Genomic DNA, 26,050 nt, shown 5'->3' with positions numbered 1-26,050 from the left:
ATTGGAGGACAAAACGTTTCAAAACAAATCACATTTTCACGTGTTTCTCGGTAAATGTGTAAAGCATCGTGAAAAGTGAAACTTATTGCCCACGCCTAGCTGGAAACGCAGTGAAGGAAAATGGCCGAAGTAATTGAGCTTAGGCGCGAGCAATCGATCCGCGAGTACGAGTGTATGAAACACCTGAAGCTGTTTACCGACGACGAGATCGGTGCGATCAAAACGAAGCGGTTCAACCTGGAGTACAAGGTGGAGCGCAGGAAAAAGAATTTGTCCGACTTTATCAGCTACATCGAGTACGAGAACAACTTTCTTAAGTTGCTGCACGAACGACGCCAAAAGTTGCACATCAAGCACGAACGGTTGAGCTTGGAGGTTAGCGTTCGCAAGCGTATCCGGGTTTTGTACACGAGGGCTATTACGCGATTCCCGCACGAGTACCGACTTTGGGTGCATTTCTTGAGGAACTGCCAGAAGCGTCGAGAAATAGCTGCCGGTTCGCGTGCGCTTGACAAGATGCTAAACTTCCACGGTGAGAAACCGAAGGCTTGGATCAATGCCATGAACTGGGAGTATCGCCAAGCGAAGAACATGGCGCGCGCCAAACACTACACCTTCCGTGGCCTACAGCGTCATCCGGAGAATTCCGACCTGCACCTTACGTTCATCGACATGCAGATGGCCGAGGCGTTGGCCATCGCTAAGCAGTCCAACGAACCAGTCGACGAGCTGATGTCGCAGGAGAACGTTACTCTCTGCAAAGCACTCGATACAGCTACGCTCGTTTACGAGAACTATGCGCACAAAGATGTCGATTTCTTCCGACATCTACTAGGAAAACTGAAAGGGTATCGGCCACTGTCGGATCGGCTGGCGAAAACTGCGATTCAAGAAATGCAGACACTTCTCGCGCAAGACGAACACATGTGGAACTTGCTGGCCAGTCTCGCCCTCGAGGGTAACGATTTCCTGCTGGACAAGGATGACGAAAAACCGGCTACATTCAAACAGCGTTTGGACAGGTGCATCGATACATTCCGCACGGCCATCGAGAAGCTGCCGACGAAGAAAATGTACGCACTGTACATCGAAACGATGTTGAAGTTGAACGACGTGGAAGAGGTAGAACAGAAGGCCACACGCAAAGCGCTGGCAAAAGCCTTCCGCGAAGCTCTTCTGTCCGACCAGCTGGACGAGCAGAAACTTCTTCAATACCTCAAACTGCTGCTGCACAACGAGACCCCCAATGAAGAGCTCGTAATGAGCGTGATCGACAAAGGACTGGAACAGTGCCCGAAATTGATCGACTTCTGGATCCTGCACATGCGCTATTTGACTCGCAAGGAGGTTGACGTCGGTCAGGTGGAACGACTGTTCCAACAGGCTTCGAAAAGCCTACCGGACAGCATCAGTAAGTTGCCGCTTTGGAAGGCTCTCTTCCAGTACTATCACTCGCGGCCCGACTTGCCCGGCAAAATGGAGCAAATGTTCCGCAAAGCGGTCCAGCAAGAGCCAACCGTTTCGCACCACTTCCAACCGCTCTATCTCGACTTTCTGCTGGCAACGAAAAACAGCATTGCTGCGGTCCGGACCGAGTACCTGCGGTTGGTGAAAAATGTTACCACGACGCTAGAGGTGCACCAGAAAATGGCAAGTTTGGAAGCCGCACAACCGCAACCGAATGTCACCGAGTGGCGCAAGTGCCTCGAGCAAGCAACGCATTTCTACGGCAAATCCAACTGCACCGTTTGGCTGGAGTACATTCAGTTTGAGCTCGAGAACGGGACGCCACGGAACGTGCACGCGCTCTACGGACGCGCTAAGGGCACACTGGAACCGGAATCCTTTGCCGATTTCCTACCCCAGTATGAACTATTGAAGAATCCGCTACTTTAGTGCCTACCGCTTTATGCGATTCTGCATTCGACTATGTCGATTATGAATAAAAAGATTATGTTTGAAGGAACAACAATTGAAGGCATTTCATTTTCCTTTCATTCTGTGAGCCTACAGCTCCAAGCCGGCCAATTCATCATCATCATCGTCGTGGGCGAGAAAACTGGAAACATTAGCCCCAGCAGAAGGCCGGTGAACTCCTTCGTTCGTAGAACGGACACCAGCTGGGGAGCGCAACACAAACTGATCGATCGGCCCGAAAGATTTTGCAGCCGGCGACAGGGACTTGTCGAGGTACGGTCGAATCGATCCCGCATCACTCGGAGCCTCTACGTGCGATGCTTCGGAAAAGTCCTCGTTACAGAGTCCAACCTTCGTGAGGGTGGTCTGTTTGCGCTGCAACATCGCCCAAATAATGTCGTCGGCCGTCTTCTTTGCCAGCAAGTAGCGTACCGTCACGGTTTCCATCTGGCCGATACGATGGGCCCGACTCTCCGCCTGCGCCAGTGTCTGTGTGGGTCAATGGATCGTTTTACTCGCTTAAAAGGGGTTCACGTTTGAGAATATGTTAAACATAACCGCACTTACGGCTGGGTTCCAATCGAGCTCCGCGAACAGTACCAGCTGGGCGGCCGTTAGCGTGATCCCGGCGTTGCAGGCCTTCAGTGAGAGCACGGCCGCCCGGCAAGAGGCCTTCGTTTGGAACTTGTCCACTAGTGGCTAAAACGAAAGTTGTACCGCAGGATCATTTGCTACTCGTCACATTTGTTCAATGCCAGTCAATTACCGTCCGCAAATCCGACCTAGTCGACCCATCGATGCGTATAAAGTCTACCTTCCGCTTCGTAAGGCACTTTTCGATTGCATCGAGCATTATGAAGTGATGGGCGAAGATGAGAAACTTTTTACCCCCCTTCAGCACCTCTTTCAGGTAGGCACTAAAAACAATTCGTTGTTATTGGGAGGTGCGATGGTGCGATTTCTGTGCTACCTACCACACGGCCGGTGCCTTCGCTTCCGCCGTCATGCTGTAGTATTTGATTAGAATGTCCTCTCGCTGGCGGCCCTTGCTTTGGCTGTAATCGTTGGCGTAACAATCCATGTCGCCCCCGATCTCTTCGTTGGTCCACAAGTACGACGGATCGAGGATCACCGTTTCGCGGCTCTTTTCCCTCAGTTCCGACATAACCTCGTCCTTCGTGCGACGGATCATAAACTTACGCGCCAGTAACAGATTCAGCTCTGTGAGATTCGACTGGCCAGAGGCGTCCCAGCCAAAGTTACTCTGCTTCCCGGCACAGTACCGCGTGCTGTACTCCTTAAAACTGCAAAACCGTTGGTCGAGCATCTGCAATTGAGTGAACAGCTCCACCGGCCGTGAAAGTGCCGGCGTGCCTGACAGTAGGATAATGCGCTTCGCTTTCTTGCTCAACGCTATGGCCACGTTGGTACATTTGGCTTTAAAGTTTTTCAGTGTGTGAGACTCATCGAAAATCAGAGTGTCGAACCGGTGCTCCAGTAGCTTGTCACAGCAACGCTCCATCAGCGAGTAACTCGATATCAGCACGCGGCAATCGCCTATATTGTCCTGACCGCTGTTCAGCACCACAATCCGATGGGCCGGAATGCTTGGCAGCAGTTGACGCAACTTTGCCGCCCAACTGTCGCGTGTCGTAGCTGTCGTGCAGATCAGTAACGGCCAATCGTGCTGATAAAAGTCGGCCACAGCGATCGCCTGGTACGTTTTGCCCAGTCCCATCTCATCTGCTATCAGCACCCGGCCACCCTTGTCGATGGCAAAAGAGACGCCATCCTTTTGGAAATCGAGTAGAGAGTCGACTAGCGCCGTGTCGATCGCATTCAAAAATACATGGCCCGGTTTTGGCTTTGGCCCACTGGAAAATTCTCGTATCACGAACGAAGGAATCGGACTGAGGATAACGTTCGGTTGCAGTGTGGCTACACGCGTTTGCAGTAAACTGTAGTCCGTTAGCTCGAACGTCCATTTCTTGGTGTTTGGTTCTGCGAAAAAACCCATGTGTAAAGAGGCTATTTGTTCATTACTAAAAAAATATAGCATACGTACCATAGGACTTGGATGGAATTTGTTTAAATATCTCTATCAGTGGCTCACTGTAGCCATTCGTTTCCGCGATGAATCGTTCCTCCGACACCAAGGAACAAGCGCACGTTACGGTTCGCGCAAAAATCGGCGCAACCTTTGTCGGTGTATCCTTTTTCGTGGCGGGCCTAGAGTATGGCAGGAATGTATTGCGCTGGTCTCGCAGCATCCGCTGGTGAGCCGGATTGCTGGCTGGCTGTCTCGTCGGAGTCTGTTGATTGTTTTGTCCATAGAACGAGCTAACGGTTAGCGTCGCCCCTTTGCTTGGACCGCCCGATTGCGCCGGGTTCGGCGGTACCGATGTGCTCACGACGTTATTGTTGGAGTTTTTACGAGCATTAAGTCGCTCTATGGCTATTCTCCGTTTCTCGGCAATTTGTTCCGCCGAACATGACATGGTACTCGGGCAAACCAATAACTTTTCAACACAATAAATAACACTTTTTACAATTTACTTTTCACCCAATGCAAACACGAAACACTCTGTCAAAAGTGCCGCGCAATTGGATGTTGTTTACACGGGTTGGCTGCACTGGCTACAGGAACAAGGCAAAAAGCAACTTCAGCACGCAAATAAATATTCAGGATTCTTAACAAAATATGTGGTACAAATATTACCGTTTACGTGAATTGCAATGCAAAAGAAATTGTTGGAACAACTTTCTAGGTTTCAAAAAATGGCATCTTTGATTGTTAAACAACGATCCTGAACAACCCCTGAAGCAAAGACGCAGCTTTGACAGGTGTCATGACACTTTATTGCTGCAGGGAATTCGGCAAAGCAGGCCTTGCAAAGTTTGTTACGATTGCAGTGTGCGTTTCACAATTTGCTCATTGTTTTAAAAGATTCAAAGCGCAAACAATGAATAAAGTAGTGACGACCCTTCTACGAAGAGCGCCCCTCGGTCGGTGGTCACATAATGTTCGAGGATTTCACCTTCTCAGTAGGCTATGCAGCTACCGAAGTGATCTAGCGCTGGACGCAATCTATCCGAACAGCAATCTTCGTCTGTACACACCGCCAGCACCGCCGGTAGGAAATGAAACGCGATCGTGGCACAAGTAAACCATTCTATTGCGCATTCTTTTCTTTTTCAGGCTAAACCAGATGGCACTTTCAATGGTTACATCCCCTTAGACAAGATCAACATAAGCTACAGCCGCAGCAGCGGGCCAGGTGGACAAAACGTAAACACATTGAGCACAAAGGTTGATGTACGGTTTCACCTAGAAACGGCCGCCTGGCTCTCGGAGAACACTCGGAAACGTCTTGCAAAGTTGGTAGGTCTTTGGATCGAGTGTCCAGATCTCGCGGGCTCACATCACCGGCGGTATGATTACTTATTTCGGTTAACTCTTTCTCAGCAAAAAGGACGTATCACGAAGGATGGCTTTCTGGTGATAAGAAGCGAGTTAACCCGCTCGCAGCAAGTCAATACAGCCGATGCACTGGAAAAGTTGCGTACCTTCATTCGCCAAGCGGAGCAACCCATTTCGACGGAGCCATCGGTTGAAACGATGGAAATGCTGCGCCGGAGACACGAAAGGGCAACACGAGAGCGACTGGCGATCAAACGGAAGCGATCGGACACAAAAGCTCAGCGACAGACTCCACTTTTGTAGGAAGCCCAATAAGATGTATGCTAGGAAAATAGCTTTTTTAACGTAAACGATGGTCAATAATAAAAAAGGATGTAGCAATAAATTATCGAAAAATTATTTGAAGGGGACCGCATGTAAACAGAAGTTTGACATGTCAAACGGAACGAGAGGATTTTGACATATAAACATTCAACTTTCATTCGCGCCTTGGCCAAAACTGTACGCAATCTGCGTACGCGTTTCCGCGTTGTTGGGTTTTGTTGCGTACGCATTTTGTGATCAGATTGTGTTGTTTGCGAGCGAACAATCGCTGCTGTTTGTAGCAACATGGAAAAACCTGTGGCCCAGGTAAAACAGGAAGAGGGACGCTGTGTCGATGACCACAACCAAAATGGCATAAGTGAAGAGCAGCACGTAAAGCACGAGTTAAGCTTGAACCTAGAGATGCCCCCACTTAAGGGAACTGGTGGTTTGTTTGCCGACCAAACGCCTACACCAACTCGCCTGATCGGCAAATGTGAAGAGGTTGGGCTGTTCGAGGATCTTCAGAAAGTGAACCCTTTCGATGAAACGTTCCGACGGGCCGTTGAATCGCGAGCCTCCGTTGGCACTCCGTCGACCGAACAGCCGCCTTCCGCTGGCGAACTCACGATACCGAGCCGAACCGCGGACGGCGAAACCCTTCATACTCCGCATGTTTTCCCCGGCACGGGTGAAGCAATGGACAACACCGATGGAGGGGTCAAGCAACGGTGCAAAAGAAAAATAAATCAACCACAGCGCACCAAAGTGCCACCAGACGGCAAGAAATCTTCCACGAAACGCGTGGTAGATATTCTCCCGAAACTGCCTTTATGTCAGCCATCAGTATCAACCTGTGCTACGATTCCCGTGCTAGTCATGCCTCCCGTTGTAGTACCCAAAATACTAGCCCCAGTTTCCATTGGGCAGCCCATCGGTTGGGGTCCCCTGCAGGTGAAAGAAAAGTTGAAGAAACACCTACAAAAACCGCGTGAACCGTCGCAGGAAATGGACAAAACTGAGGGAAAAAGAATCCGTCCGTCTAGTGACAAAGAAATCGCAAAAAGCTCGAGCAAGCCGGTGAATTATTCTAATGACAATAAGGACTCACGTAGTGAAGATACAGATAAGCACGAACGGTGGAAAGCTGCGGCCAAACGCTACAGGTAGGGAAAGCAAGCACGTTGGCTATTTGACTATTTTGTAATACAAGTCTCTTCCTTGTAGGACCCGTGTGAAGGAAAGTCAAGACAAGCAGCATCGGCACAATATTGAACTTGAGGCAGAAATTTTGCGGCTCAGGACCGAACTTGTCGCACTGAAGCATGCTCATCGTCATTGCTCCGTAACGCGAGAAATGAAGTTTGCGGTGTCACAAACACAAGCCTCGCTACAAAATAGCAGCGGAGCATGGGAATCGGACGGGGCGCCAACTAAAGTAGTTGCCGGTAGTACGAGCATGAAGACAATCCACCGATCTTCAAACTCCGATCAACAACAATCAGTTGCGTTGTCCGAGCCACAAGTGCGCCTGATCACATCGCGCATTATAGACAGTCACACGATGAACAAAAAACCTATCTTCTTTGTGATTGGCCCGGGAGTAGAGCCCACGTCCCCGGGCTGTGCGGTCGCCGAAGGTTCGCCCTCTGATCAGTCTGCATGTGCTAAGGATTAAGTTAGTTCACCATTTGCCTTCAGCATTCGTTGATTTCCGAGCCATTCAACGATCTGATAACTGTTCCTTTTGCTGGAAACTAAATGAAAGCATAGTACAATAAAGCGGCACTCTTAACAGTCTTAAGAAGATGATTATGAATTGTGTTTCGTGTAATCGTGGTTGGTTGAGCCTCGATGATGGCACACTCGAGTGCAGCAATAAATTATGAGGTTATTTTATAAGCAGTTTAAGTTTTGTGAATTTTAATGCTCCATTATTGACCGAATCCATTTCACATTTCTGTTCATTCCCGAAGGGAAGTTTGATTTGTTTACATTTTTTGGCACCGCCGTCAAGCAAGTTCCACGATCAGGAAACAATAACCCGTAGTTGTGTGGACCGTTTACTAGGCAAAATGCACAAATCTCGTGGTGGACGTGGAAAAAATCACAATCGTCAGCAGCGGCCTACAAGGGAGGATCGCCATTTGGCAGAAACACTCTCAGAGCTTGCGGTGAAAAGCGATGACGACGACGAGTCCGGTTCAGAGGCCGCTAGCGGGCCGGAGTCCGGTGATGAGAAGGCAAGGAATAAATTCGACGTAGGAAAACCTCCAAAGTTCGCCGTCAGCATGTGGGACCTGAAGCACTGTGACCCAAAAAAATGTTCCGGCCGGAAGCTGGCACGACACGGGCTGATAAAAAGTTTACGTCTAGGTCAAAAGTAAGACGCACTTTAGCGGACTTTGTAATGGTACCATGCTTAGCGCTCCGTCTCCGTTTCAACAAATGCAGGTTTCCTGGCCTTGTGCTAACACCGGTGGGTGTAAACTGTGTCAGTCCACTCGACAGGGAAATTATCAAAACTTCCGGGATAGCCGTCGTCGACTGTTCGTGGGCAAGGCTCGATGAAACACCGTTCCACAAAATGCGATCACCAAATCCGCGATTACTACCATTTTTAGTAGCCGCAAATCCCAGTAAGTACTTAATCGTCGTAGAATGTACGTCAACCCCTACTGTGGGCTTTCCTTCTGTTTTAGTCAACTATGGGAAACCGTGTAAGTTGTCGTGCGTTGAGGCGATTGCGGCTTCGATGTATATCACCGGTTTCAAAAAGGAGGCATTATGGTATCTCAACAAATTCTCGTGGGGGCACGCATTTGTGGAGTTGAATCAAGAGCTACTGGATGCGTACGCGGAATGTGCAAATAGTAAAGAAATTCTAGAAGCGCAGCAAAAGTACCTCGAGGCAGACACCACCGTACAGTGTGATCGCAGCTTCCCCAGCAGAGAGTCGTCCGAAGAAACAGAAAATACGGACAGCGATGATGAAGGAAACGAAGGCAACGAGAAAACGCTAGAAGAAACCGAAGCTGGTTCGAAATCCGATGAAGCTTTAATAAAGACATGATTACATTAAACCGTGGCCAGCAGACCGTATCTGGACACAAACTAGGAATCTCTTGCTGCGCTAAGCGTACAACCTAGCGTCGTAAACATGGTTCGGGTTGACATGTAAACATTGTTGTTTCACTCGACGCTCGACCAAAACATTACTCCATCTACGCATTCACAGATTTCTGTTGCTTAATTTGTGTTTCTCGCCGCCGTTTAAAACAACATGAATAAGGTAATATCGAAGACGCAATCGGAAAGGCAATGCAGTATCGACAAGCACCCGGTGGCCACGAGTCATGTGATAAGCCAAGGTTTAGAAATCGAGATACTCGAGGATCTAGATAGCATGACGTCCTTTGATGAAATGTTCGAAGAGGATGTTGAATGGCCAGCCTACGCCCGCACTCCATCGCCAGCCTACGTCAGCACTCCATCGCCACAAAGGTCGCCTTTGTTCACGCTAGCAAACTGTAGCTCAGACGAAGAAATACTTCACACTCCGTATGTTTTTCCCGCCACCATCGAAGCAACGGCCAACACGAAAACACAGACCGATAAACGGTGCACGACCAAAAAAACCCAGCGAAAACGCAGCCGAGCGCTAGCTAAGGCCAAAAACATTTCCACGAATCGCGTGGTTAACATTCTCCCGAAACCTACTCCTGCTCCTGCTCCAGTCTGCCCGGCAACAGTAGCAACTTGTGCTACGTTTCCCGTGCTAATCATTCCCCCCCTTATGGCACAAGAAAGCGGGTCCTCAGTTATCTTAGGACAGCCAATCGGTTGGGGTCCTCTGCTTATGAACCAAACGCTGCAAAAACCACAAGACTCGCCGCAGGTAGTGGTTCCAACACTGAGGAAGAGAGGTAGGAAGAAGAACGCCAGCAAAGTGGAGTTGGGCAGTGAGGATCGGGAGAAACATGAACGATGTAACGATGCGGTCAAACGGTACAGGTAAGAGAAGCATACGTAGGTATTAAACTCTATTCTAAATGTTGTTTCCTTGCAGGATCCGTTTGAAGGAGAGTCAAGAAAAGCAACATCAGCGCAATATTGAGCTTGAGGCAGAAAATTTACGCCTCAAGACCGAACTTGAAGCATTGAAACAAGCACATTGCAATTGCTCCGTCACCGAAGAAAAAAGGTTCACCGTGCCACAGGAACACACCACCACGCCGTCGTTGGACGACAGGGATGATCTGATGATTGATGGTGCGATCGTGAAGAATGTTGATCAACAACCACCGATTGTGTTGACCACTGCGCCGCAGGTGCGTCTTATTCCTGTAACATCTGAAATGAGCCTCTCTGCGTCGCCTGTAAGAACAACCACACCAACTACCATTCAAAGGTTGGAAGCCGGCGGGAAACAGATTAGACTGATCGTGGGCAACGCGAACATGAAGAGAGATGATCAAAAACCAGCGGTTATATTATCTGCAAATCAGTTGCGCATTATTCCACCCGAAATTAAATCCGTTACGTCGCAGGGACAAACTGTCGTTGGAACGCTGGAAACGGGCAAAAAACAGGTTAGACTGATCGTTGGTGGCCAGAACACGGTGAGAGTTGCGCCGAAACCAGCGGTTGCATTGTCTACGGCACCAGTGCGTCTTGTCTCCGTGACGCCTGAAGTGAACGTCGCCGACTCAATGGTACATCACACCATCCCACAAACCCACGGAACCGTAATGGGCGGGACCCAACCAACAACCAACGACCAACTCGTCGTCGATGGTCTGAGCTTGAAAAGAGCTGTTGAACAACCACCGGTTGCATTGTCCGCTCCGCAGGTGTGCCGTATTGCGCCGCGTATTGTGAATAGTCAACAAAAACCTATCTTCGTAGTTATTGGCCCAGGAGTAAAACCGCCCGTCCGGGGAGGTGCACCAGTTGAAAGTAGTGTTGAAATCAATTCGTCTTCTGAAATACTAAGTTAGTTCAATATCTGCCTGCGGAAAGAAGAAATAAAACAATGAATTATGCCCTTTGTCACTAATTAGTGTCCAGACACGCCAAAGCGGTCGTGAGATACTCGTATCACAAATGCGTGTGCAACGGAATGGTAAAACTCGAATGTGGGATTAAACACGAATAAAGAGTAAAGCACGATACTTGTTTAGTTTCACTTACCCATCAGCTAGCCTTGCATTGGACAATTTTAATAACGCAGTGAAGAGCATAAACTTGCTACTAAATGGATTACAACGGCACGATTGCCTACCATCGCAAGAACGGGATAAATTTGCGGTCCTTCTGATGTGTAGCTCTCAGCTAATCATAAAAACCCAATTTCGGCAAACGCTGTCAGTCAACACACGAAATATCGCCAAGCACTGTAAGTCTGTGGCGCATGCCCATTGCTAATGGAAATGCGTGGATCGCGATCGCTCGTTCACTGTTCGTGCCAACGGTGGCCAGTTTTAATTCTGCTTCGGAAAAGTGCACACTGGTTAAATACTGGTTCCACAGCATTTACTGTCTTGTCACACGTTACGTGTGTTAGCGTGTGAAGAATATAAAAATATGCCGTTCAATTAGAAAATAAGTTGCATTTTGGAAACGGTTCTCGGGCTAACTTTAGTACGCCTCTACTCTACTTCGCTTGCAGTACTGCCGCCAAAGTTTTGGTCTGGTGGGGAGGTACTTTGTACAGACACGAGTATACAGCAACGTAAAGGTGAGTCGCAGCTTCATTTGGGACGCTCTAAATCAAACATATCGGAACTTCCGGCGCGTAATGCACGGAGTATGTACAAAAGACCGGCAAACAGTGGCTAGAGTCATGCACACCGAACAAGCTAAGCGATAAACAAAGACATCGACCGCACATGGCGTACTTTTAGGCCTAGCGCCACAGTTATGGTGGTGACTTTGATTATAGGATCTTTGATTTGTGTGCACGATCCCCCTTTTCGGTTTGGTCATTCGTGTTCCGTTGTTGCATCGTTAGAACGCAAACAAGGTTGACCGCCGATCGCGAACCTGAGCAAGGCCAGTCCGAGTTTATGCGTGTAATGGAATAAACAGTGATCGAAGTTGATGATGTGTTTATGTTCAGATCGCCATTTCCGAACGCCTGGCCGCGGCTGGACTGGGTTGAAACAGCGATGGCCCTAGGAGAATGGACAGCTGAAGTGCGAATAAAATCCAAATTCAAAGCCCGAATGCTTACTCCGGTTAATGTTTCTATCGCTGGCCATAAGGCTTGAATCGGTTTTCATTCCTTCAGTATTTACCTCCAAAAAATATTTCTTACCGATGTTGTTGGCGGTTGGCTCACACATTTTGAATACCACAGTCGGGGCAAGCAAAGTGAGACTATAGAGATCAACAAAACGTGAAACGGCTGGCTGTGAAAGCCAGTCGCAGCCGACGCGGAACCTTGAACCAATTTGTTTCACCGTTACTGCGGCGGATGTCACCTAACAAGAATGATGGCCTGCGGCAGCCAGGCGTGATCGCTGGCGTTTAGTTGCAGACGTTTGGTGGCGCATCGACCGAACGCGAGTCGGTCTCTAGGGACTTTTACTCAACATATTCATGTGTATTCCTACATTCCAGAGGTCATTGCCGGTAAGCGTAGAACCGTTTCGTCCGAATGTAAACAGGGTCCGATCGAATTCCAAAGTGCTCACTTTAGAATGTGTGAAGAAGACGTTCTTTTTTCATGCTTTGTCGGCAGCTTATTTCTGGGATCTCGAAAGCATTCGAAAAATATGATTGGCACCGTTCGCACGTTAGTTTTCCGCTTTAGGGCGCATCTTTCTACGCGGTGCTTGATTTCGCACGTCGAAAGATTATTTATAGTACTCCTTCGGGTCAGCAAAAGAAGCAAACATTGATTGATGACTTCCAAGTGGCCGCAAAACGCATCGAACGGGTTCGTGTTAATGTTAGAAAAAGTCACGTTCTGATCCACTAACCTCATACATGGTGGAAGCCGCATTTCTAAGTAAATTTATTTGAAAAGTATTTTTTTTAAGCAAATTATAATTGTTTCAATGTTTATTCTTAAACCGTTTGATTTTTGTGCATCTTTGCATTTTAGTTGTTGGGCACAATGACCGTTGAACGCATCGACACATCGTTCTACGATCTGGATAACATCTATAGCACGATCGAACGGATGATCGTTCTCATCCGACAGCTGTCCGGGGTTTCTCGGCTAGGCGAAAACGGTCGCTCGCTTTCCTTCGAGCTGCAATGGATGAACGCAGTCGACGAGCGGAAGTACCAAATCGAGGAGCTGCACAGTTTAATCCAGTACCTTTTCGGTCAGTTTCGTAAAATCTACCTCGTCAACAAGGATCTGTACGCGCAGCTCAACAAACGCGGTGGTCGCGTCTTCGAGCTTGGAAAGCAGATCGACTCGCAAGATGATAGCAAAGGGCTGTACTTCCTCGCTGATGCCATCAAGTATGAGCCAGCGCTCCAGGCCATGCAGCGTGTGCTCGATCGAACGATGCGCGAGATCCGCATCTTCCGCAATCAACGCAACCAGCACAAACTGGAACTATGCATCGGCCACATTCGGAACGAAAACTACGACAAGGTGTACGATGAGTACTGTTCCTTCGAGAACAGCTTGAAGCAGCTACCGTCTATCGTTGAGGCCGTGTTCGAGCGCGACATAAGAAACCTAATGAAGATCTTGCTGTTTCTCAGTGGCTACCGAAAGCAGAACAAGGCAAACTCAGCAGAAACGTTCGTGTCGGGATGTGAGTACTTGGTGCGGCATTTAAAGCAGTGCGGTACCTTTTACGAGCAGCCCCAATGTCTTCTCATCTACGGATTCGTGGTAGACGCACTTCAAGAGCGACCGGATAAATCAGTAGCGTCCCTTCACGAGGATGTGTTCCGTGAGCGGTTAGAAACTGTACGCAACGAAATGGTTCCCTGTGTTCAGCGGACTGTCCTATTAATCCAAAACGATCCTCAAGCAACAGCACCGCTCGGTAGATTGTTCCATCATCTATGCGACGAGATTCTGATCGAGCTGCTGAAGCGAGCCTACCAGGGAGAGGTCAGGAACCTTAACAACATCTTGCAGTTCGTTTCTCACCTTTCGCGTATTGATCACGACATCATTAGCTACCGGGTGTTGTATGGCCAAATGGAACACTACGACCACATCTATCGGCCCGAGATATTTTTGTTGGCGTATCGCATCAAACAAACGATGTCGGACTCGGGGTTTGCCACAGCCAGCCTTCGGGCAGATCTGGAGCGATTGAGAACCAACCTGCCGTCGGTGGTAATATCGATTCTTTGGAAAACGGTAACCATTTCGCGTTACGATTCGAGGATTCTGCTTAAATTCGGAGCCATTGGCAAGGATATTGGCTTCTCGCGGTACATTGCCGACAAAAATCGGATCGAATTCGAACCCCTCGAGGATGGAAATTGCTTTCGCATTCGCGGTGTTGCTATCAGCGGCTATCTAGGCGAAAGTGGAACCGGACTTCCGATAGTTGCACCGAAGGGTGAGAGCGTGTCGAACACAAAGTTCCGTTGGAAACTGCTCCCGGTGGAGGATTGCGAATATTTTCGCCTACAAAATTATGCCAGTGGTGCGTTGCTGTGCTCGCGGATACCAAGCGAAGACCAGGACTACGATTTTTATAACAACCACGAAGTCTTACAGCTGACCGGCAACGAGCGAGCGCTCACGGAGCAGAACAGCTACTGGAAGATAACCGAGTATTCCCGCGGTTCGCGCAAGGGCAGCAGCGATTCGGATTGTTGTATTCTGTGACAGTACGAATGGATTCACCATGCGTTCATCATGCCATGGTACAATGCTTCACCATTAGCCGGCTAATGACACCTTACCACTCTAGAGGCGAGCTCGGTTAAGGCGTGGATTCGTAGCGTAAATGGTGTGGAGTACCATGCCAGATGCAACCAAGCAAATGGAAGGCGAAACGAATACCGCTTCGGAGCATTGAAGAGCCAGTGCCTGGGCAGTTCTTCCATTTGCAGGATGTTATTGTTTTTTCTACTCGGTACTGGATCTGCCCACCTGCAACAACAACGATCGCAACCCACGCCAGGCCCCCTCGGTCATCGTACAACCGGTAGTGAATAAGGACCATAAATAACTCGTCCTATTGACGGTACACATGGTGCAGGTCGGAAAGAAGAAAAAAGCATAAACCGACCATCCAACCATTTGTTTTGATTGTACACCATAATCGAGGCCGGGCGTGAATGAATCAGCGACGGAGTTTGGGTGGTTTTTTACTTTCGTTCAACTAAGTCTGGGCGTGTGTGGCTTGGCATGAATGAGAGGGAACGCCGTTTACTACTATGAGGCAAAATAAATATCATATAGCTGAGATCATACGACGGTAATGGTAGGAACGATGACGACTGACACCGATGACGCTGCCCTTGGCTATGTCGCTCCCCTCCGACTATCACCACACAAGCGGTGCCCTGATATGACGGAATAAACATAAGATATGACGAAACCATCAGATTATGTAGTCTTTATGAGCTCCACAGTGTGTTTATGTTTACATTCTATGAGCTCTGGTAGCTGCCACGCGAGAATTGTTCATTATTCATCAATCTTAACGTAGTCACCTAATCACAAAACTGTTATGAGAGAGACGCAATTGGCAAGGATTAAACCCATATGCGACTTTCGTCATCAATCAATAAATCATGAATGGTTCTTTTCTAGTATTTGCTTAAACTATACTTCCAACGATTATTCCTTAAGCAGCAATCCACATAATACTACCTACCGTTTCAATTTGGCATATTGTTCTTTGCCAACCCGCTTTGAATAAAATAAGCGATTCCAATCGATTTGAAAACCACCATGCGCCTCCATGTATAGTCAAATACCATGCGCCTCCATATTGAAATGCAGAGGGCGCTAGCATCGCCAAATGGTACACAGCAAGTGGTCACATTTTAATTTCCTTTTTTTCACTACATCATTGCGCCACACTCTGCAAACGAGCTAGCGAAGCTTGCGGGAGAAAAAAACCTAACATAAACAAATGCAAAGTTTATACTAATCGCTGACTGAATTTACGTGCACCGAACTTCGATTAAAACTGATTTACGATCACTTACTGCAGCTCATTCTTCTTCGTGTGTAAGGTGGGCGTTTGGTACATGGATGGGAAACGTGCATGTTTTCGTTAGATACATAAATTGAACTGATTTGTGGTACACATCGTAACGCAGCCACCTCAGTGCGACGATCAATGACGGCCTCAAAGTACGTGTTGGAGCATTTTTCACAAAAAATTACTCTAACTGTCGACGTTTAAAGAAACTGAATTTTCGGTTATATGACGTATATATAAGTTTAGCGTGCAACTTGTGATCGCTTATAATTTCACTTCGTGCTGTACAAAATTGTGGATGGTTTGTCATGTTCTACTGCTTAAAGCATAATTACAATCACAATTACACGGAGTTTCATAACTGTCATCCTATAATAACAAACATTAATCATTCTCGAATTTGCTTGCAAAGTTTGTTTTCATTTTCAAACGGCTAGATATGGAGAGGGAAACTACTGTCAAACTCTTAATTCTCACCTGTTTGTAACTTGTACTCATTATCCGCACAACGACGGCCAAATACTCTATCCGCACACTGGTGCTCAAATACACAATAGAGTATTGCTTTCTGTCTCTCTTGGTCCCTGCAAGAGCAACAGTAAATAATTCTGCTCCGTAGCAAGTGTCACATTTCAACACTCAACCCTCTTCCTGATGGGAGAAACACCATTTCAGAGAAGACCGCGAGAGAAGTGAGAGCGAAAACCTGATGGGCTTCTACTGCGAGAGGACGTTCCATCGTTTTGACGAGGTTGACTTGATTCTGCTACAAACAGAGCTGTATGTGAAAATCTCCGTAGCTTACCATTGCGATTTAGCCTCCCGCCGACCAGGACGTGACGAGTGCGCGATACGTGCGGTGAAAACGAAAGAAAGCAATACGGGCTCGTGGCTTAAGTTCATAGGTTGCGGTAAGAATGTTGTGAAAACTTGCTGATGGACTGTATAGCGAGCTGATCTCGAACGAGGCAGAGTAGAGTAAATCTAGTTGCCTATGAAATGGTGACAGAATATCGAGAAGTGCGCTTCGTTCGTATTCAGTGTGCGACGCGACGACGTGTGCGACGAAGTGGTATATATTTTTAGCACTGTCTGAACACTATTAACGCACGCCCCAAAAAAGATATGTAGCATCACCACTCTCAAACGTGCCACCGTAATAGCACTTTTTCGTGCTTCGTTTCTTTGTACAATCATTTTTTCAACATCCTTTTCCATCTATGCTACGGTCGGTTTTGGGAGAACGGTGAGAAATGCTCAACCACTACAACTTCCTGCTCGCAGTTTGACAGTTGACACTCGTGGGTCGGGAGTTCCTCGGACCGGCTAAGGAAAACCCAGTAGCGGCAGCTGCGGTGCTGCGAACCAGTGCCGTGCCGTGGCAAACTGTCAATGTCGCATTGCGGATGGTGATCGCCCTACAAAACGCCGTTCGCTAGCCCGTTCCGTAGCATGAAGTTTAGCGTCCCGATAAGCCGCTGACCCAAACGATGGGTCCAAATACATATCCAATATTTGAACGTAAACCATGCGTTTCTAGAATATGTATTGGCCTGAAAAGTTATAAACAGTGCATCGAATCTAACTACAATGTTTATAATTCCGTTCTAGCCGAATCTTGGCGATAAAGAAGTGAATATTGGTGCCCCATTGTTGAGTGGTTATCAGTGAACCATGTGTCCGTGATATGTGAGACGCGCAGAAAGGGCCAAAGAAGACGCCAAGTGCAAAAGTTAGCGAAAAAATCAATTCTCCATAACGAAGCAGCTGTCGCTCGGACCAGAAGCTGCTGAACATCATCGGCGGCGTAACGCCAGCGTGTCGCCTGAAATCAATAATTGGTCCTGCGGCCAACAAATCATGACGGTTTTATGTGGCACGCTCGGTTCACGTCTAGCAGTGCATGAATAATCTGGCCCGTCGAATCAGCTAGAAGTTCGATGCCACCACCACCATCGTCTGTATCTTGTCCTGGACGGCAGCGAAAACACGGGAAAAGGAAACTTCCGTAACCTGCTCTGGAAAGGTTGCGCTTTCTCCGCTTCGAGCGCACTTGCTGCTCTCTGTGGCACTCTACTCTCTTGCATTCTTCTCTACGATTCGCGTCCTCCACGTGCACTCGGTGCCACTACACCTTCTACAAGATCGTCGCTACTTTGTCCTGACCAATTCGCTTCAACTGGCTCGACGTCTCTAGTGTTCAGCTTTCCAGCGGAATCGGTCCTCCGATGCCAAAGGATTGCCGAAGTAGGCGAATCGAGTCTTCAACGTCGTGTTGAATCATCATTGTTTTTTAGAATAGGCTTTTTACAATATAGATCCCTGTAGCAATGGAACGAAAGCAGTGGCTTATAGTCTCTCTAGGTAATTGTTGCGCCAACACGACTCATGCATTTTATTTGATACAAACGGAAAAACCACACACACACTCACAGACACACTTGACGTGGGCAGCTTTGCCGCAATTTACCTACAGAACAGAATCAAGTAATACCACTAATCAACTCATAATCGAGCTTCGAACATTGTTTTGCACTGGCGACTACGAATTTTGTTCTATTAAATACAACAATTGTTTGATAAATTGTATTCCTTGTTTTCATTTCAAAAGTTTTACTCATTTCGTGCGCTTATTTTGGTTCGGCAGACAATTGTTTTCCATGTAAGTTTCACTTCTGTTGTATTATTTTCTGGTTGCTGATATGAGCTTGGTGTTTGCTTGGCTGACTTTAGTGTCTTTTTCGTTGACGCTGGCTTCTTGTACAGTGTACAAGTTACATTATGTGTCATGTGTTCCTCGGTTCAATGTTTTCTTTATTCAATTTGATCTCTGATTCTCTCTGTTTTGTTACTGTTACCCTTCAGTTTGTGTGTCTAATGGAAACCCTGTTTCTTTGAAAACAATCGCAAGGCGATCCGCTTCTTATCAACTACGTGTTTGCAATACATTCGGCGAAATGAAACCACTCGTTTATTACACCACACATTTAACCCACTACACGAACAGTCTAATCAATCCACAGCGATGTACCTCTGGTTCTAACATTCTTTCCCCCTTTTTCCCTTTCGACACGCATGGAACGCTCGCATAAACAATTCATGCTTTGTCCCCGGAATCGTTCCATTCATGAATTCATGAATCGATGGATTGGAAAATCAACGATATGCTCGCGTGCACGTACTAATTCGAATGCATTTTTGCTTCCAAAAACAACAAAAAACGGAAAACCTTTAACCAATGACCACATTGTGTAGCGTTAGTGGGAGTGTTTTGGTTTTGGATCCCACAGGTTTCCGCCGAGTGCCAAAGTAAGCAAAACAACTAACTCATTTCCAAGTCACTATCGGTCCATATTAAATTTCCTAGCATCGTTTAAAAGATCGCTTTCGTTCTATCAGATGTGCTTTAAAGAGCTAGCCTTCTACCATTCGTTCATTGATACGATCGTTTCCGATCCGATCATTTTTTGTTTATTTTAGTGCCCATAAAAACTTTGAAAACAATCGAAAGAAATACGATTTGCATGCAATGTGTGCCACAAGCCATCCAATTGGCTTTCGATAGAAGAATGCGATAACTCAATTTTCATCGCCCGTTTTGCCGCCCTAGTGTAGCTCGCATTGCTTTGCATCTATCAACTCGATTGGCGCTCGTTACTCGTTTATTTATTGCGTCGAGTTTTGTTTATAAAATGTTTCGGCCTTTCAGAAACCTCCCACTGGCTTTGCTATTGGAAGAATCATTGTTTATAATCAATCTCCGGTCGCGCTTCGGGATTAAAGCGAAGCGTCCCTCTCGTTACACTCTCGGTTTACACTGATCGGCGGGCCATTGATGGATTGGGAAAAATGTTTTCAGAAAACTCATCTTCCGATCAGTGTTTTGCCGACGCTGGCTAGAACTGCGAAGCATGAAACACTTGGAAGTAAACTCACATTGAGGAGTTTCAAGTGATCAGAGTTCGCAACGAATAACACACACCGATGAGTCGCCGCTTACTAGGTTCTATACTGTCTGTTGGCATTTACTGTTACACTTGGTCACTGAACTGTGCATTAGATTTTAAAACATGTTGGGTCTTTCAGTGTGCATGCTTAGTTTAGAACTACTCTCAGTACTCGAAATCGGTCAGATTCGTGATTGTAATACTCTTTCATTTTACCATACGATCCGGATTCAAGCACGCTCAATCTACTGCTACGAATGTGATAGCTGGACGGATGCTCGATGCAAGGACCCCTTCAATTACACCGCGCTGCCCCGAGATCAACCGCCCCTAATGACCTGCAATGGGTGTTGCGTCAAAATGGTGCGCCACTCGAGAACACGTAAGTGCCCATCGGCCGACCGCAAGCCGGTTGAGCAAAAAATATGTTCCAACTTCATTTCAAGTATGTGGAAGCGCTTCATTTTGGTTTTGGGTATCTCTCAAGTGGAAAATTTCCTTTTCCCCAGCGGAAACATGTTCTTCAATCTTAATCTAAACGATTAGTAAATGCTTTTCTATATCACAAACACTAATAACAAATGTTTGATATCGATACATACCCACTTGGATGTGTTTATGTTTTCGATATCGAATATTACATCTCTGTTGAATTCAAATTTACATTCTCTTTTCTGTAACTATTACTTAGTTTCACACAATGTTTTCTTTGTTGTACATTCAGATCATTCACATTAATTCACATCATAAACCTTTTCATTCAATTTTATAACAAATATACGCATTTATAGTCTAGCTTTAATATGACATAAAAGAAAAGCCGGTATTAATTCAAGTATTTTATCTTCTTCTCTTTTCCCTTTGTACACACGTCTGTTTTGAACTATCTTTCAATTTTATATTTCTTCTACTATTTACGTTTCGATATTACCTTATTATACACACTCTCTCTCTCTCTCTCTCTATCTCTATTACTGTACCATGTTAATGGGTTCGTCTTATTTTCGCATTTACAATCTTTTGTAATATCAAACTTTTACTGTACATTGGCTTATACACTTTATGTCTGCCAAACGAACACGTTATGCTACGCATACGCTACAATCCACGACCAAAAAAAACCTGCAAACCACTGTGGATGCACTGACACACATATCTCGGAATCACACAAAACTAAACAATTCTGATAACCGAATGAACAAACGCCATTTACCACACACCGTTGTGTCGTCCAACGTCCGGATCGTCTGGAACTGTATTGTACGTGAACTTGATGTCGTGTAACCGGAACACTAACTCTCACTATGGGTTGCATGGCCCGCACTAATGTGCCGGCGCTGCCGTCCGTACGTCTAACCTTGCAAACGGTTCAACCGGAACCACTTTCTTCTACTTACGATCTCAATTTAACTGAAAACTCTGCATCGGCAATGGTTCCGATGGTTTGCAACCCGATTTGTGGTCACCGCGGGGGTTTTCCTGGTTCGTCTAACCTATAACCCCCGATGGACGTTCAACGAACGATCGCACGTCGACCATACCTAAACGCGATCGCAACGTAGCGTACGAGGTCGTGAGGCGAATGTGCACGTCACAGTTACAGATTAATCTGTTCATGGTAGATCATGTGTGTATGATGGAAAGTTCTGGCAATGGCCATATGTGTTTCTGTGAGGAAGATATGTGTAACTCCAGCCCAAGCTTGCTCACCGCGAACCACCGGTTCACTATGCACGCGTGCGTCGGCAGTGCGCTCGCCGTTTATTTGTTACAAGTAGTGCAGAGGGTCTTTCGGTAAGCCTTGGCAGCAAACAACAAGCAACAGGAAAGTTTCTCGAGCTGGTGGCCCATAGAATTCCTTCCACTTCCTTGCCCAGGGACAGCTTTCGCAATGTTGACCTGCTTGGGACATGCAGCGGCCCCGCCCGAGAGACTTTGACCACGCTTCGCCCTGTGCTGCTGTGAAGGTTGCGAGGCAAATCGAAAGACTTTACTTCGTCGCTACCAAAAACTCCGTAGTCCGCTCCGCTCGTACTATTTCTCGCTTTCAACGCCCGCCTGACTTTTTATGTTTCTGCTCCTCCTGGCCAGTTCGATCGGCTCTGGTTCCAATATTATTCATTCAATGTATCCACGCACACATCACTACACTAGCCCCAACATCTATCCATGTTTGGGACCGCAAGCAATCGTTAGACGTCCTGTAGAGACACATTTCATCACAACACTTGTCGACCGAGCACACGTTTCTCAATCATGAATATGAATCACAGCCAAGGTCGAACGCAATGTTATCCACGATGTCCACGAACGCCATGTACTCTAGGGTAGGCTAGGGTCTACTCCCGCCGGATAAGGCTAGGGGAGGTCAAAAACGGACCTCTCCACGCAATGTAACGTTTTCGCTATTCCTTACGAATGAATGACATCGGCAAGACACTCAATCCAAGGCACGTGCTCAACTCAATGGTAGCAAAAGTTTAATTTAGTTTCCGGCACCACCAGCCATCTGAAGGAAGGTCCTTCAATTATCTTTGTCCTCTCTCTTTCTCTATCTTTCTCTATCTATTTATCCTAGATCTATTTTTCTTCTTCCATCGTTTCTTGGTTTTGCTTTTATTAAACGTGTTTCGGTTTCACAGCCCAGGTTGGCTATCCTGTAGTATCGATGTTCAGTTACGTAGTATTTGGCTTTTTCTTTGTTTCAATTGATAAAATAACAACATTTGCCCACTTACTAGTTGTACAAGTTTATTATAAAAGATCTTTCTTATTGGGCCTTTGTTTGGCCTGAACATGATATCATTTCGTTCGTTCACTCTTCTATGAATTGAACCTTTGGAGGTATATTAGATCTGTTTCTAGAGACATTTTGTAAGCCGTTTCATACTAATTTCCGAGTTCTTACAATTCGTTATAACTTTTTGTTCCTTAACCTCTCGATAGATATCACTTTTTCCCGCGCGCAATAATCTATGATCGATCTACCACAGTGATGCATGACAAATTAACAAAACTACGTTGATAAATTTGTTTTTATAAATAATGTTTTGATCAATTTCTTAACCATATTATTGATTTACAAGTGCATAATTACTTCGCCATTAATTCACAATACATACACTGTTTCGGTATGTACAAATGTTACAATTAATTGCAATTGTATTGCTGTCGACGGCAAACAGTTATGGTTTTTCTTATACCTGTCTCTCTCTTTCTCTGAAAACGATTCTTATGTGAGTCGCATATACAGATAGAGGTATCTGGTTAAACGTTTTCCAAGTAAACGGTTCAATACCAATAACAACGCTTGTAAATTTTGACCAAAACTACAAGAATAGTGCAATACAAGCACTACTTACTCGTATTACTTGTTGCATTCTGCAAAATGTGAAATTTAGTATGCATCACTCTCCTTCATGGGCACAAATCGAATGAAATGTTCTGCTATCAATTGGTGATAAAATCGAACGGAATCGATGGAATCAAAATATAATTATAGATACAGCAAAAAGTAGTTTGATCAAAACCGTACAAGACCAAATGAAACCAAATTATCACTAGCGCTAGGCAAACCCAATTTTTTCAATTTAACAACAAAAGTAGGTGCTGTACTCGGTTATCATTCAATGACTACACCGTTGTTACATGCAAAGATCTAAACATTTCAAACATGTAGATAGTTTACCAAATATTAGCACTCAATAGCATGCGAAAAAGCAACTGCCTTTGCGGCGTATGCAATATGCTTAGCCAACTGTTAGTCAGGCTAAGTCAACTGTGCTTAGTGCACTCGTTACTTTTACGTTCACTATCGGGATGCACGAAGTTTGGACCCTCTAGTCTGTAAATTGAACCACATGGCATGCAACGGCCGAACCAACTGCCGTTGAGGAGAAGCATAAAACACAGATTCCATGTTCTAAACGTGTACGGAAATCACTTTTGTTATCTGTTGCTGCACTGACAGAACTCTATACCTTGCCCTCGGAACGGATTGAACAAGTATCAAATACCAATCTCAACCACCTTCTATTGTACATATACAGTAGTTTAGAATCTATTGCCTACCACCGTTCGGCATGGACAGTGAAAAAAGAGAACACAGATTTCCACAACCAAACATTTGATTGTGATAAGCAATGATTAGCGTGAGCATAAATGGCTAGAATGGAGCAATTTTTTTTATTGAGTGCACGATCTACACTAACCAAAAAGCACATTCTGTTCGTGTCTAATGATCTTGTTTTACAATTTTATTTTCGTAACTCTAATCTTTCCCTTCTTTTTTCTGTGTACATTTCTTGGATTCTTACGACTCATAAGGTTTTCTTTTGTTTTTTGTGAAGCATCCGTAATCGAAACTTCGTTTGCCTACTTCATGGTTTGGTTTGGTTTTGTTTTTTACTCCCAAAATCTATCACATAGATATAGGAATGAAACATTGGATACCCCGAACCTTGACTACCTACTTAGATAGCGCATCCAAACAATTTTCGCTAATCTGCTACACCTAGAGCTAGCCTAGATTACCCATTCGTTCGTTGTTTTCTGCCAATTGTAGACAGTTTTTTGATACAAAAGCATAGCAATTTTTATACGCGCAAAACGCGACAACCCATTTGCAGTGTGCGCAAAAACGACCTACGAAGCAGTGTAACGATAAAATGCCGATACATAGATAGCAGCAAATTAATATACACACATTGTATTTACCCCCACACACACACACACATTCTGCACAATAAACTCATACATTTGCTTAATATTGATGCTCGAGGTAAACTGAAAAGACAACTGCAGGTGCAACTTGCACGTAGACGCAACATTAGACGGAGCGAATTTTGCTGCCCCATATGGTCATTTCGGTTCTCATTTTGAACTTATAGCCTGTCACCCATCACCTAAGTACGTTCAGCAGGCTAAAAACGTAGAGCAGACATTGTATTTTGCTTGTTTTATTCAGCTCTGATTCGATTAGATTAATTCGCCTTTCATAAAATCCCGCTATACGATGTACATAAAACAGAAAGAAGTTAGTTGATCTTCATATTGCAGAAGGCAAAAATTCGTAAGAGCAATACACAAAATGTGAATGTTTCCACGCTTCGATCTTGCTGAAAAACGCTAGCGACTACAGTGCTAAAGGGTAGTGAACGATTTTTGCGAAACAATAACTCCCTAAATGCTCTTTGTAAGAGAACTGAAAAAGAATATCTTATGAGCTTTTTTGGCAAGCTGTAGCCATCGGTGCCATTGGCATACTGAAAAGCGCATGGAAAAGTCGAGAGCCGAATGTTAAAGTGTGCTGCCTAATAGCGATGTGTGGAATGAAATTGATATTCAATTCATAGACAACGGGGAGCGTGCACCTAACGTAACACGTCAGATGGCCAATGTGAACCTATTGATAAACGTTAATGAGTAAGCGAGTTGAATTCAATCTTTTTCTTCACATTTTCCTAAACGATTCGTTCAGTTCTGAACGTTGAACGTTTGTAGAGTTGAGGACTGCAAATAATCATGTAATGTGGTCGTGGTCTCAAAAGTTACCAAACAGGCCGTCCAAAGCAAACAGCACCATCGTGACGCAAAGAGTGAGTTTTACAATTAGCCCAAAACTCCGTTCAAAGATTTGTCTTTAACTATTGTCTTTTTCACCATTACTCATCATTTGCTCATTTGTCTTGTTCTTAGAGTAGCCATTTTCACCGATTGAATAAAAAACCGCTTTAAATAATGATATTCACAGCGTTTGTACGCCACTAACGGATAAGGATGACTATTTTTCTATCGTCATTTAATCCTCAATCTAATTGCAACTCTTTGGTCCGTTCGTATACTTCACATAATTTTTCGTCCAAAATCCTTTTTGCTGAATTCGAAGATCGAAGGACGCTAGTCAGACTTTAACAACATGACAGCGACAGCTAACAATTCGGTAAAACTGAGAAAAATGTGGGAAACACACTGTCTAATCAATGTATTTTTTTGCTACTGCTCAATTTGAAAACAACAAACACACAGTACACGAACAACTATAGACATAACTAAATAAGTGGGGAACCTGAAAGTGGACAAGAGGCACAATATCGAAATAGTGCTGCAATTTCCGCAATTTGACCAAGAAATGTTGACCAGTTTTTATAAGATTCTACAGATGCGTTTACATCGGTACCATTGACATGAAGGACGATGACGAATTATGCGCCACAACGCGATAGCGATAGTTCAAGCGATATTTGCATATATTGGTCTTTCGGTTCATTAAGTTGACTATCTGCAGAGATTTTTCAATTAGTTTTAAATTGTTT

General features: G+C 45.6%; 8 protein-coding genes across 8 annotated transcripts; 7 read left to right on the top strand and 1 right to left on the bottom strand.

Moving 5' to 3' along the window:
* The first annotated feature begins 31 nt into the window (after nt 1-31).
* Nucleotides 32-1,897, top strand: LOC128272285 (U3 small nucleolar RNA-associated protein 6 homolog). Its single transcript, XM_053010063.1, has one exon. It carries the CDS (start codon nt 121-123, stop codon nt 1,894-1,896), a length of 1,776 nt encoding a protein of 591 aa, XP_052866023.1. The 5' UTR covers nt 32-120; the 3' UTR covers nt 1,897.
* Nucleotides 1,898-2,007: 110 nt separating this feature from the next.
* Nucleotides 2,008-4,468, bottom strand: LOC128272284 (SWI/SNF-related matrix-associated actin-dependent regulator of chromatin subfamily A-like protein 1). Its single transcript, XM_053010061.1, has 5 exons — nt 3,983-4,468; nt 2,892-3,918; nt 2,684-2,834; nt 2,485-2,616; nt 2,008-2,406 (listed from the first exon to the last, which is right to left on the bottom strand). The coding sequence occupies exons 1-5, from the start codon at nt 4,413-4,415 to the stop codon at nt 2,008-2,010; spliced, it is 2,142 nt and encodes a 713-aa protein (XP_052866021.1). The 5' UTR covers nt 4,416-4,468.
* A 328-nt stretch (nt 4,469-4,796) lies between these two features.
* On the top strand, nt 4,797-5,706 carry LOC128272292 (peptidyl-tRNA hydrolase ICT1, mitochondrial). The gene is made up of 3 exons (XM_053010071.1): nt 4,797-5,051; nt 5,117-5,299; nt 5,384-5,706. Exons 1-3 carry the CDS (start codon nt 4,881-4,883, stop codon nt 5,639-5,641), a joined length of 612 nt encoding a protein of 203 aa, XP_052866031.1. The 5' UTR covers nt 4,797-4,880; the 3' UTR covers nt 5,642-5,706.
* Nucleotides 5,707-5,928: 222 nt separating this feature from the next.
* LOC128272289 (cyclic AMP-dependent transcription factor ATF-2) lies at nt 5,929-7,385 on the top strand. The gene is made up of 2 exons (XM_053010067.1): nt 5,929-6,807; nt 6,869-7,385. The coding sequence occupies exons 1-2, from the start codon at nt 5,948-5,950 to the stop codon at nt 7,317-7,319; spliced, it is 1,311 nt and encodes a 436-aa protein (XP_052866027.1). The 5' UTR covers nt 5,929-5,947; the 3' UTR covers nt 7,320-7,385.
* Nucleotides 7,386-7,663: 278 nt separating this feature from the next.
* LOC128271096 (18S rRNA aminocarboxypropyltransferase) lies at nt 7,664-8,714 on the top strand. Its single transcript, XM_053008532.1, has 3 exons — nt 7,664-8,024; nt 8,096-8,280; nt 8,344-8,714. The coding sequence occupies exons 1-3, from the start codon at nt 7,717-7,719 to the stop codon at nt 8,712-8,714; spliced, it is 864 nt and encodes a 287-aa protein (XP_052864492.1). The 5' UTR covers nt 7,664-7,716.
* A 232-nt stretch (nt 8,715-8,946) lies between these two features.
* LOC128272288 (uncharacterized) lies at nt 8,947-10,733 on the top strand. The gene is made up of 2 exons (XM_053010066.1): nt 8,947-9,655; nt 9,711-10,733. The coding sequence occupies exons 1-2, from the start codon at nt 9,048-9,050 to the stop codon at nt 10,639-10,641; spliced, it is 1,539 nt and encodes a 512-aa protein (XP_052866026.1). The 5' UTR covers nt 8,947-9,047; the 3' UTR covers nt 10,642-10,733.
* A 1,404-nt stretch (nt 10,734-12,137) lies between these two features.
* On the top strand, nt 12,138-14,459 carry LOC128272286 (uncharacterized). The gene is made up of 2 exons (XM_053010064.1): nt 12,138-12,277; nt 12,753-14,459. The coding sequence occupies exons 1-2, from the start codon at nt 12,245-12,247 to the stop codon at nt 14,457-14,459; spliced, it is 1,740 nt and encodes a 579-aa protein (XP_052866024.1). The 5' UTR covers nt 12,138-12,244.
* Nucleotides 14,460-18,119: 3,660 nt separating this feature from the next.
* LOC128273646 (protein quiver) lies at nt 18,120-21,534 on the top strand. Its single transcript, XM_053011661.1, has 5 exons — nt 18,120-18,153; nt 18,401-18,451; nt 19,045-19,098; nt 19,972-20,118; nt 21,299-21,534. Exons 1-5 carry the CDS (start codon nt 18,120-18,122, stop codon nt 21,532-21,534), a joined length of 522 nt encoding a protein of 173 aa, XP_052867621.1.
* Nucleotides 21,535-26,050: the final 4,516 nt, after the last annotated feature.

This window comes from Anopheles cruzii, chromosome 3 (assembly GCF_943734635.1).
Source record: "Anopheles cruzii chromosome 3, idAnoCruzAS_RS32_06, whole genome shotgun sequence".
Classification (NCBI taxonomy): domain Eukaryota; kingdom Metazoa; phylum Arthropoda; class Insecta; order Diptera; family Culicidae; genus Anopheles; species Anopheles cruzii.
The sequence above is the reverse complement of the archived record's forward strand: the minus strand, read 5'-3'. Positions and strand labels throughout refer to the sequence as shown.